General features: G+C 37.4%; 1 protein-coding gene across 1 annotated transcript in view; it reads left to right on the top strand.

Annotated features, from left to right (window-relative positions):
* The first annotated feature begins 902 nt into the window (after positions 1–902).
* Positions 903–11,772, top strand: part of kif3a (kinesin family member 3A) — a 28,468-nt gene continuing 17,598 nt past the window's right edge. The window contains exons 1-10 of the mRNA XM_016669611.1: positions 903–1,068; positions 2,391–2,664; positions 2,887–3,031; positions 5,844–5,928; positions 6,082–6,187; positions 8,253–8,392; positions 8,512–8,709; positions 9,020–9,194; positions 9,299–9,397; positions 10,006–10,092. Of these exons, the coding sequence (XP_016525097.1) occupies positions 1,063–1,068; positions 2,391–2,664; positions 2,887–3,031; positions 5,844–5,928; positions 6,082–6,187; positions 8,253–8,392; positions 8,512–8,709; positions 9,020–9,194; positions 9,299–9,397; positions 10,006–10,092 (1,315 nt within the window). The 5' untranslated portion in view covers positions 903–1,062. The remainder of the gene's footprint in view (positions 1,069–2,390; positions 2,665–2,886; positions 3,032–5,843; positions 5,929–6,081; positions 6,188–8,252; positions 8,393–8,511; positions 8,710–9,019; positions 9,195–9,298; positions 9,398–10,005; positions 10,093–11,772) is intronic.

Raw genomic sequence — 11,772 nt, 5'->3', positions numbered from 1 at the left:
GACCGTGCTCAATACGTTCCGATCTCAGCTGGTAGGAAGGGACTAATTTGTCATTTTCTGATTATAAATCAGAGAAAACCTTAAAGTACTATTATGTCTCATAACATATATGTTGATGACAACTTTTTATTACTGTAAGCACATGACAACAGTTCACCACAGATACTTAAACAGTGCATCCATAGTAACCATGACAAATCTAAATTTCCCACTGCTTAATTCAAGAAAGGCAGAAGTTATTATTTTAAGTACCATAAAATTGCAAGGTTAGAAGTCAAAGCTCAGCAGCAATCAAGGAGGCAAATCGCCACAGTCCATGTACGGCAACTTTGGAGAAGACTTACAGCTCCATTAGTCAGAACAAAGATGGATTATTTTTAAAAATTACAGCAGCAGCACTAATAATTGCGTCTCTAGTCATTTTGTTTGTTTTTAGCATGGAGTTATCAATAGTACCTATCAATATTCAAACTAAAGGTAGGTTTTTTCTGGAATATTAAACAAAAGGGATCTATTTTTTTTGTCTGTGTTGAGTTTCAAGGCCAAATTTAAAAAAAAAATTAGTCTTAGTTTTTTGAGAGCTAGATAATGAGAAATTAACTTATAGCATTTTACATATAGGCTATGGAAGGTACTGGATACAGAGTAAGGAGCCAATACATTTGTTACATTGACTCCTACAATACGAAAAAAATATGTATTATAAAATATCTTTTAGTCAGATATTATGCTGACTAATAGCTCAGAGTGCTCGTTTTTGTTATTAAAATAGCAGTTCTATGGTTTAATAAACTGTAGAGTTACCAAATGAACTTATGCAAAATAGGGCTAATAGATATTACTGTATGAAAATTGATCCATTGTACTGGCCAGTCGAAACCAGTGGATACGCATGCGCACACCGACTCAGACTGGAGCTGACAAGCCAACGGCCATGAGCTGCTGATGAGAATCACAACATCGCTGGTGCACAAATTCAGCGAGCAGTAACCCCAAATCAAATGTACAGATCGCTCCAAGCGTCTAGAAGCCTCCATATATAGTACATTCCACTTCCTCACTATGCCGGTAAGTCGCCACGCCTTTTTGTATGTTTTTGTTTTGTTTTGTTTTGTTCGTAAGTAGGGTTCCTCCCTTCTTCTGTTGATGTGATGCTAACCCCACTTAGCATCATTAGCATATCAGTTACCGTAGCTGTTGCAGGATAGAGAGATATGGTAAAGGCATCTGACAACTGTCCGTTTCCTTTTAATGTTTTATGTACTACTGGGTGTATTTTATCACAATAGCTTTTAGTTTACGTTCGCTTCTTCCATGTAAGTGAACATTGCAGTTATTATTAGCCAGCCAGCTACGGTCAAAGCAGAGACCTTAACGTCGTTACCTAGCAACATCTTTTAACATTTTGACCCATAAAGGGTTAATTAAAACCACTCAGCTCTGATTGATTTATGCATTTATTGTGTCTGCTTTAGACTCCGTGTTCTGTTATGGGGTGTTTATGAGACGGTAAATTGCGTCTGTACATACAGATGTAATTGCAACCCTGATAAAAACGCGTTAAAAGCTGTAAAATCTTTCATTTTAGCAGAATAGTCTCGCAGTGAAAATTGTAGTAATCCAACCTTTAATTTAAATATACAACTTATTTGCGGACTAAAATCACATGCTATAATTGCTATAACAAAATCAGTACACAGTTATTGTCAATGCAACAATCCTTTGCCAATGGAGCAGCACTTCTCTTGTTACGTTTCACTGAACTGGAGCAAACAGAGAGAGGGATTTTTTTTTAACCATTTCTCCTTGGAGTCTGTTCCAGCACACACGAATCAAATGAATAATTAATTACCAGGCCTCTGTAGAATTTGCTGAGGTTTGTCCTTTCCATTTGATTCATGTGTGTGGTAGCAAATCCATCTGAAAGTTGCAGGAAAGCAACTAAGACCAATGATGGAGACCCCTGGCCTTGTCTAGACTGTCCAGAATCCTGGCTCCTCTCTTTCACTTATCTAAGACATTGGGTTTTCTGTAGGATGTAAGTATAGGGGCTGATATTGATATATTGTGTTAATTTAGCTTTATGTTTTGGAACAAGGATCTGAAAATCAGCCACTGTTTCCTTTTGTTTGTTCATGAGAGAGGATTGGCTAATATTTTAATTAGTTTGATGTTCTGAAGCATTTAAGTGTGGCAAACATGCAAAAAAAAAAAAAAAGGAAATCAAGAGGGGCAAAAACTTTTTCTCACCACTGTTTTTCCACAATACTTTTTCTGCATAACTTCATTAGGGATGTCAAAAATGATCCCGTGTGTGCATGTAGCATATCCCATGTTTTTTGTCAGCTATGCCCATAAGTCCAAGTATTTCTTATTTTTATCCATTTCAGAGCAGTAAGGCTGAGAAACCGGAAGTCAGCGATAATGTCAAAGTCGTGGTAAGATGTCGTCCCCTCAACCAGAAGGAGAAGATGATGGCCTACAAGCCGGCCGTCATCGTGGACGAGATCCGTGGTACCATAACGGTGAACAAACTGGAGACCCCCCACGAACCTCCTAAGACATTCACCTTTGATACCGTGTTTGGGCCTGACAGCAAGCAGCTAGATGTCTACAACCTCACAGCCCGCCCAATCATCGATTCCGTTTTAGAGGGATATAACGGTGCAGTTGTTGTCCTTAAAGAAACGATTTGTTTAATCAGCTCTGTTAAAGCATTGAAATAGTTAACTTTCAGTCGTTGCAGGGACTACTGTAGTGTGGCTTATAACAAGCACATAACAGTACTCCCAAAAGACCTTGTACTTAATACTTTGTCATTTTCAATTTTCGTCAATCCATATTATTAGGAATGATGGAATTATATTCTTTGATTCCCACATCCAGGCACAATTTTTGCATATGGGCAAACTGGCACAGGAAAAACCTTCACCATGGAGGGGGTGAGGGCGGTACCAGAGCTTCGAGGGATTATTCCAAATTCTTTTGCTCATATTTTTGGACACATTGCCAAGGCAGAGGGCGACACAAGGTATGAAATCAGACTGTAGACAACGTTTTATTATATCCCTTTACACATTCTGTAGCATTACAATCACAAACATGGTCGTATTTTATGTGATAAAGTTCTGCATAATTATCAAACTTCAAAAAAAAAAAAAAAAAAAAGAAAAACGGGTTTTAAGGTTGTGTCACGCCTTCTGCCCAGTGACTGCTGGAGATAGACAGCAGCTCCCCTGCAACAATAAGCAGGTATAGACGATGGACGGACCGCCTTCAAAAAAGTTTTAGTAGTGACAGGTTTTCACATGAAGAGACCGACTTTATTACACATCATTCCAAATTAGCTCAGGCTCAGTCACATTGGCCAGAGAGCATCTGTGAACATCAGTTCTTCTTGATACATAGAATGTAAGTTGAGAGGGGGGAGTACATTTAATGAAATAAGTATGCTATTTACCTCATTGCATACTTACCAATGAGGTAAATAGTCAATCTGAGCGTGATAGCTGCAGTTTACAAAATATGCAATGCACTCTTTTATTTTTTGTAAAAAACAAAACAAAACAAAAAAAACCCCCATGAAAATAATAATACAGAGCAAGTAGTGCCGCATTTCTTTCCACTTTATTTATACACTGTTTTGTGATGGTCTGTCACATAAAATCCCTGCAAAATACATTGAAGTTTTACTTAAGATGCTAAAGTAAAGATGTTCAAAAGCATATTAATGCTTCTGCCAGATACTCTTGGGAAACAAACCTTAAAGCGTAATACAAACATGAACAGGAAACAGGAAATGCTGCTTGCAGAAACTAGGATAGGCATTGGTGTCTTTTCTTGTGAACACTGGTTCACCCAAACTACATGATAGAGCTGAGCTAGGATTTTTTTTTTCTTCTTTTTTTTTTGACATAGGTGAACATTTCATATCCTTAGTGTGGTCTACCCTCTTTTTAGATTGCAGCTGATAAACAGAGCTTTTCACTGGTAGATTAACAGCTTTGATAGTCATTTTGGAAATATGACACAACTAAGTGACTGGCAAGTTTTACTAACCAATACCATGGAATTGAATCTATTTCTCGTAACTGTACTTAAAGTTGTAAAGTGTGTGACGTGGTTTTGTTTCTGAACAGCTGTGTCGTATTAGCATCGCATAAGCATGAAGCTCTCCTGTTGCTAAGCTCTGAACATAATTTATCCTACTTACTAGTTATAGTTAAACATATGTCGTTCTCTGGATGAGCTCAGGAGAAGTAATTTTACCCACATACTTATTAAATCCTACTAAAGAAATATACAATGACTTGTCATAATCGAAGCTAATTTGGTGATCAATTTCCTTTATATATTCCTGTAATTGGCTTGTTTGTATTTTTTACCCTAATCTAGATTGTGGGAGCAAAGTGAAAGCCAAAGGCGTAAATCCCATCTCATTATTGGGGGGGACCATACACGGACATATTTTTAAGAGCAATTTTTAGGGGGGTCGGCAAAATTACAGTCAAATGTAACGTAAAATGTGGTTTAATTTTTTTTTTATTGTGTTCAAGCTGCACCACCAAAAATGACTAGTAAGTAGCAATGAATAACAACCTGTTGAGACCCATAGAAGTTAAACTAAGATTCAAATGTTGCTTAGATCTGAGTTTGGTTCAGAGTCACTGATCTAATTTCTGCTACACCTTTACAAAAACTTAAGGCTCTAAATAAAAACAAGTTTTAATAAGTAACTCCACTTAATAAAATTTCTCATAAATATTGATTTATTGCAGTGGTTCTCAATACAAATCATGTGTTATTTAAATTATAACTTAAGTTGCTTTAAACTTTTATTTTTTTGGGGGGATAAGGAGGTTTAATTTCCTGGATGGCTGAGAACCTATAAAATATGTAGGAATTGAATATCTGGGAAGTAGCATAACTTAAACTTAAAGGTCAGCACCAGAGTTTTCTAGAAAAATATTCAGAATTTATTTTATGGTTTTAAAGGCTCTACGTTGAAGGAGGTAAGAAATAAAGGCATACTTTATATTTTTTTTACTGTCAGCTGCAGGGGCCCCTCTGCTCTCGGCTTCCATACAGAGCTGTCGGCTAGTGCTAACGCTCATCTGCCCCATCCCATTTCAAACTCTTCTTATTAAAGTAAGAGTTAGAGAGCTAAATATTGAAATATTGGCTACCTTTGACAGAAAAAGGAGCTAAGTCTATGAAAACAATGTATCAGTTTAGCTAGTTTTGATTTCCAACGCATAAGGTGGCAGTTTATCATGATTCAGCTGAAATAATGAACTTTGTTCTGATTTTTATTGTTAATGTGTTTCTTCCTATTGAGCAGTGAAAGTTAATAAAACGTGTTACATGTCTTTTGGTTAAATATTTACTTACTGGAGGGTTTTTTGTTAGTGCTGCAGAGCCACAGCTAACAGCTAGCTCCTCACTTCAGCGGCTCTAACGGAGCCTGTGTCATTCAGCAGCGCAGCTGTTGCTCCTCCTTCACTTTTTACTGAACCATTGTTCTAACAATAGGGGGCGGGGGGAACCTACAAATTAATTCTTATTTTCTTCTTAGATAAATGGCGGATTTACTTTGTTCTTCGTTTCTATTGCCTTTTTTTATATTGATATTGTTTAAATACAAGGGTTTCTTTCATGATTTCTTTGGTTGAGGCAATTCTAGACTTTTCCAAGATTGGGGGGGTCCGGACCCCCGACCCCCCGGGATATACACCTACGGTGAAAGCATTTATATACACACGGCTCTTTGAAAGGTTTCAACTGTGTATATTCCTACATCAGCCTTTTTAAAATGTAATTAGTTCTATGTTTGTCTTTGACAGGTTTTTAGTTCGTGTTTCGTACCTGGAGATTTACAATGAGGAAGTGCGGGATTTGCTGGGCAAGGACCAGTTGCAAAGGCTTGAGGTAATGGGACATATACATTTTGCGACCGATTATAAAGGTTTTGCACAACGAGTTGTCTTAAAAGTCGTGGTTGTCATTTGTCTTTGGTAAACTCTAAATTTGGACTTGCAGTTGTTGCAACTTTCAGTGATAAAGATCTTTTTTTTTTTGTAGGTCAAAGAAAGACCTGATGTCGGCGTGTACATCAAAGATCTCTCTGGTTATGTTGTAAATAATGCTGATGACATGGACAGGATTATGACTCTCGGTCACAAAAATCGTAAGCACAACCACTGAATTGATAAGGAATCATGACAGCAACAGATCAAGCATGAAACACATATAACTGACTATCAACTCTTGTTTCTATGAGAAATTCTGCTGTTGTCTGAGGTTCACATGCACCTCGACTGGGCACAGATGTCATAATACATTTGGGGTTTGAATGGATTATTTGAATTATTTTTCTCGGGTGGGATAATGCAACTGCATAAAGGCTCAATGATTGTATCTGGCTGGATATTGGATCATTTCTTCCAGATAAAATTGATAGAGTTCCATTAAACTGGTTTGTTTGCTGAAACTGACCCAGCTTTCAAGCCTAGTTCTTGCATTTTCTATACAGTTAAAGCCTGGTTCCGGTAAGGCTATTCCAGAAATGTAAAGTTAGCCATCTTTATCCATGCCAAGACCAGTTTCAAGGTATGATTATTGTGTTGGAGCACCTAGCAGTATCCGCGTTTTAACCATGACATCCAGACTGTCACCCTCATACGTCGAATGTGGACATTTTTTTTCTTCTTGTTCACACTGTTGTGGTTAACATTTCACATGTTTTTGTAAAGATAAGAATGAATGCAGAGAGTTTTGTTCAGACCTCCACTATCTCTCCCTGCAGCTAATGCTGAGTCTGTTAGCTTATAGCAGTGTGTGTTTGGTTTTTAGATTTGTTTGCCTGTTTCACTTACTAGCTTGACTTTTTTGCCTGAAGTATTCTGGCATTCTTCTGGCCAATATATTGATTATTGTGCAAATCCATCAAGATGATCAATACTGTTTTAATTTTGTTTTTATTTAACATATGCAAAACATTATTACAGACTAAAAGTAACACTAACAGTGAAGCCATCAACTTTTTTTATTAGTAGTATTAGTATTCGTCTATAGTCGTATAATATCATGTTAATAATATAAATTTTTTATTTGCTGTGTTGACACATACCAAATCCAGTTATTGAATTGCTTCAGGCAAAACTTTATTTTTATCACATATGGGGGGACAGGAGTGACCCCTGCTAAACGAGCATGCTATGCTCCAGCACATAACTTTCTTTAAACCTTTACTATGACTTCAAATATTTCGAAGCTCATTGAAAATAGCCTCCATGATTTTTCTCTTTGTGCACACAGCAGTCGTGGTGCAGGAGGGATTGTGTGTTTATTCTTCTGACTGTCATCAAAATGAAAGTCTGTTGCTTGTAGTGAAAAATGCTAAGGCGGCATTATGTGAAATGCACTGCAGACCCAGGCTTCTGTTTGTTAAGTCAGTGTGCATAAGGCGTTGAACTCCTGGTAATCCTTCCCCGCTGTAACAAAAAAAATCCTGTTTTGCACGCACGACTTTGTTGATGTCATTTTACAGAGAATTTACTGCCTCTGACATATGACATATATGAATTTGGCTCATCCAGGAAGTGTTGCAGTTCAATTTTTAAATTACACATACAGACTTCCTGTGTCAATTAGAAAATAGTATATCAATAACACTTTTTGTACACAAACCTCAGTTTATAATGATAGTTTTGGGATATTCTCAAGACATTTTTCACACCACGATCAGTTGCAACATAATGATGTCTATTTTTTTTTTATTTTTTTTTTACCGTATGTCACATCTGCTCAGGAAATGGAAAAAAAATTAAAGATAAAATGTGACATTTTTGTTGGATGTTGCAACGATATTACTCATGATAAATCTCACCCTTCTCTTTCTTACCGTAAAGTGATGTGTCCAATGCTCTGAAGTTTATTGAGCACTTTGCAGTGAGTTTTAATCCAACATACTTTACATGTTTTTGTATTCAAATGATGAATTCATGATCTTGGAATATAATAGACATCACCAGTCATCACATACATGTTTGGTGAAAGTGGCTTTCAAATTTATGAACACTGTACCATTGTCATTAATAGTGGTGGTAGCGTAATGCCGAGCTTCTGCTTTGCTGCCAGCGGTACTATTGAATTGCACAAAAAGGTTGAGATATTGGAGGAGCACTACACAGTACTTTCAGTGTTAAATGTCAAGTTTAAATTGATCTTTTTCTCTTTTTATTTTGGTGCAGGATCCGTCGGTGCTACAAACATGAATGAGCACAGCTCCCGCTCTCATGCCATCTTCACCATCACCATCGAGTGCAGTGAGAAGGGCGTGGATGGTAACCAGCATGTGCGCATGGGAAAGCTTCATCTTGTAGATCTGGCAGTAAGTATGAATAATAAAAGCTGCTTCTTTTTAAACTTGAACGAATACTTCTAAGTAAGCCTCGCTGCACGTGTTCTGCACAATCTCCGCCAACTGCCGCTTATTCTCAACAAACACAGGGCTCAGAAAGACAGGGCAAAACCGGAGCCACAGGCCAGCGTTTGAAGGAAGCAACGAAGATCAATCTGTCCCTCTCCACCCTGGGTAACGTTATCTCCGCCCTGGTGGACGGCAAGAGCACTCACGTCCCGTACAGAAACTCCAAACTGACCCGTTTGCTTCAGGATTCACTGGGAGGAAACTCCAAGACCATGATGGTACAGCTTCAGTTTGAACACAATATTAGGAGCCTTTTTTAAAATGCCATGTCTCACGTGGATTAATTGTTAGGCTGTGTTACGGTATTCTGATAAGGCTTTTGTGTCGGATTTAAAAGTACTATTTGAAAAAAATAAAACAACCTTTAAGCAAGTTGTTCTTTTACAGATATTAAAGGCACATTTCTGTATTGCATTTCTTTGATGTGATATTCTAATTTTATATGTTTGGTTTTCAATAGTTGTCAGGGGAAAGTCGTTACACCTGTATCTACCTTAAAATTTTACCCAACATACCTTTCCCTACCAGTGTGCAAATATAGGTCCTGCAGACTACAACTATGACGAGACCATCAGTACCTTGCGCTATGCTAACAGGGCTAAAAACATCAAAAACAAAGCCAGAATCAACGAAGATCCCAAGGACGCCCTTCTACGGCAGTTTCAGAAAGAGATCGAGGAGCTCAAAAAGAAACTGGAAGAGGGTAAGGAGCTAAATAATAAAAATATATATATATAACATGCAACATGCGTGTTTTCTTCAGAGACTAAAATGTTGTTGTTGTTGTTGTTGTTTGTGCAACACTAGGGGAAGAGATTTCTGGGTCAGAAGGCAGCGGATCAGAGGAGATGGACGAAGGGGACGATGATGCAGGAGAGGCAGGAGAAGGCCGACGGAGGAAGAGGGGTAAGAGTTGATCATTAATGAGCACAGATTGTGGAAAAAGTTAGACCACCCACATTTTGGTGTGACTAAAACAAAATCTTGTCTTGCAGTTCAGTGTGCGGTTTTAGCACAAGAGCAGATAACCATCTACATGATTTGCATGTAGCTTGTTTGATCCGTCGACAGCGTTTAATGCTAAGCAATTATTCAGCTCCTAAGATCTGAATCAAGTCGAAGTTGTTTTGCAAGGCATGACTAAGCCTGCATTTAACCTTGTAGTTTGCTCATTTAGGAGTTCCCCCCGGTATTCTCAACATGTACCTACTGTGAGTGGTGTGAAAAAAGAACGAGAATCATTTTGTCGTTGCAATAGAATTCCAGCTAGTTAGTTTATTTTTATTTTTAGATTTCTTTGTGATTTCAGTTTTAAGTTGTTTCTCTGAGCTTATCTGGTCTGCTGAGTTAGCAGTTTGCATGCCTGTGCCTCCAGCTTTTTCACTTGCAAATTATTTTCGCCTTGTTTTTCTGTTCTTAAACTTGTAATCACATTTTCCTACAACTGTTTATGGTTTATCTTTCTGTCATGTTTCTGTCTTTGGGCTTTGGGACTTCTTCTGCTTCTTTTTCAGACAGTTGTGATATCAGCAGAAGTAATAGTTCAGAATTTACCGACACTTCCTCAGTGCCACCACCCACTGACGCCGACCTGCGGGATAGTGAGTTGGAGTAGCCCTCTGCTCACCAACCAGCCTGCCCACAAATTACAGCCCTTTTCACACATGAGCACAGAAATTTTAAGCTTTTAATATATTAAATCCAATGTGATATTTTTGCTGCTGTGACTACACAATCATTTGCATGTTTTATTTTATTTCTTTTTTCTTTGTGCCTATTACTTTTCCTGACTTATATGGCTGTTTTCTCAAGGAGAAGAAAATAAAATATAAATATATTAATATGCTCCTTGGAGTAAAAATTTCTAGAAAGCTGAGTTTTGCAGCATGGCAGCTGCTTAAAGATCTTTTGGGAAGTTTAGCATATTCAATCCCTTAAATCTGTAGACAGCAATCCCTTAAATCCAGTCAAAGTTGTCATATATGTGACCTATACTTTTACGTTATTAATGCATGTGGTTCAACATCTTTCTGTAAGATGTTGAACACTTTTTAGTAACACTGTAAATATCTAAAATGGTTTGGGTGATGTATAGGTAGGTGGTTTTCCTTAGGGGGTTTCCTGTTGCCTTGATGTCAAGTCTACAAGCTGAGTCAGAGACAGTATTTTTTTTCTCTTGCCATAGATGTGAGATAATATGAAAAACTGAGCAATGGTGCAAAATGTTGGAGTATCACAGAGTTTTCTTCAAAGGCATTTTAAATTGAGTGACTGACAGTTGATCTCAGTCATATTTAGTCACTGGAAATTTGATATGGATACTTGAACCAAATCGATTAGGTTCTGGTGCAAACAGAAAATGTTAATCTGACCTTAAAATAATAGATAAACTGTGCAGCAGCTGCTCTTCAATAATATGTTTCAATAAAGTGAGTTTTGCATCATTTGATGTAAATCAAATGCAAAACTCAAATAAATTTAGCAATATACCGTTCTTCAACAAAATGCTAAACAAAAGAAAATCAATGACAAAAAATAATAAAATCTAAAAATATAACTAAATTACAATAAGAAATGAATGTTTAATTATCAGACTGTTGTCAGATTGCCAGATTTGAATGTTTCCAAAAGATCTTTGACTTAGACTTCCATAAAATGACTTTTGTCTCTTTTAATCCACAGAGTTTCCACACAAATGAGCTGATTATATTTTATGTTTGCTAGGTGCCGCAAACATAAAATAAGCTGTCCGGTTATTTGAGAGATTGACACTTCATGCATCGGTTTCCATCTTTAAAGGACTTTTTATGATGACTGCAGTAAATGTGAAAGTCTAATAGTGATTTAAAAAGTTCATTAAAATGATTTTTGTGGAAATTACCGTATTTTCCGCACTATAAAGCGCACCTAAAAACCTTCAATTTCCTCAAAAGCCGACAGTGCGCCTTATAATCCGGTGCGCCTTATATATGGACCAATATTGAGCCACAACAGGCCTAGCAACTACGGTAAGCAGCCGTTTGACTTAATTTTTGCCCGTAGAAGAAGCAGCGCGCGGTGCATGCTGGGATAGTTGTCAGAACTCTGGTTTGTTAATAAAGTTTGACTGACCTATTATTAAGAGAGGGAAAATTTCCAAAACTTTAAAACCTTTTGACTCGTTCTATCCTCTCTTATGCCCGGATTCAGAAAAATGCCGTGCGCGAAGACTGAGATCACGCAGAGATAACAGCGCCACAATAATCAGCATTTATTCAAGACAGATGCATACTATCACCAGA

The sequence above is a fragment of the Poecilia formosa genome, unplaced genomic scaffold, assembly GCF_000485575.1.
Source record: "Poecilia formosa unplaced genomic scaffold, Poecilia_formosa-5.1.2 Scaffold26, whole genome shotgun sequence".
NCBI classification, from domain to species: domain Eukaryota; kingdom Metazoa; phylum Chordata; class Actinopteri; order Cyprinodontiformes; family Poeciliidae; genus Poecilia; species Poecilia formosa.
Note: the sequence above shows the minus strand (reverse complement) of the source record. Positions and strands in the feature narration are given on the sequence as shown.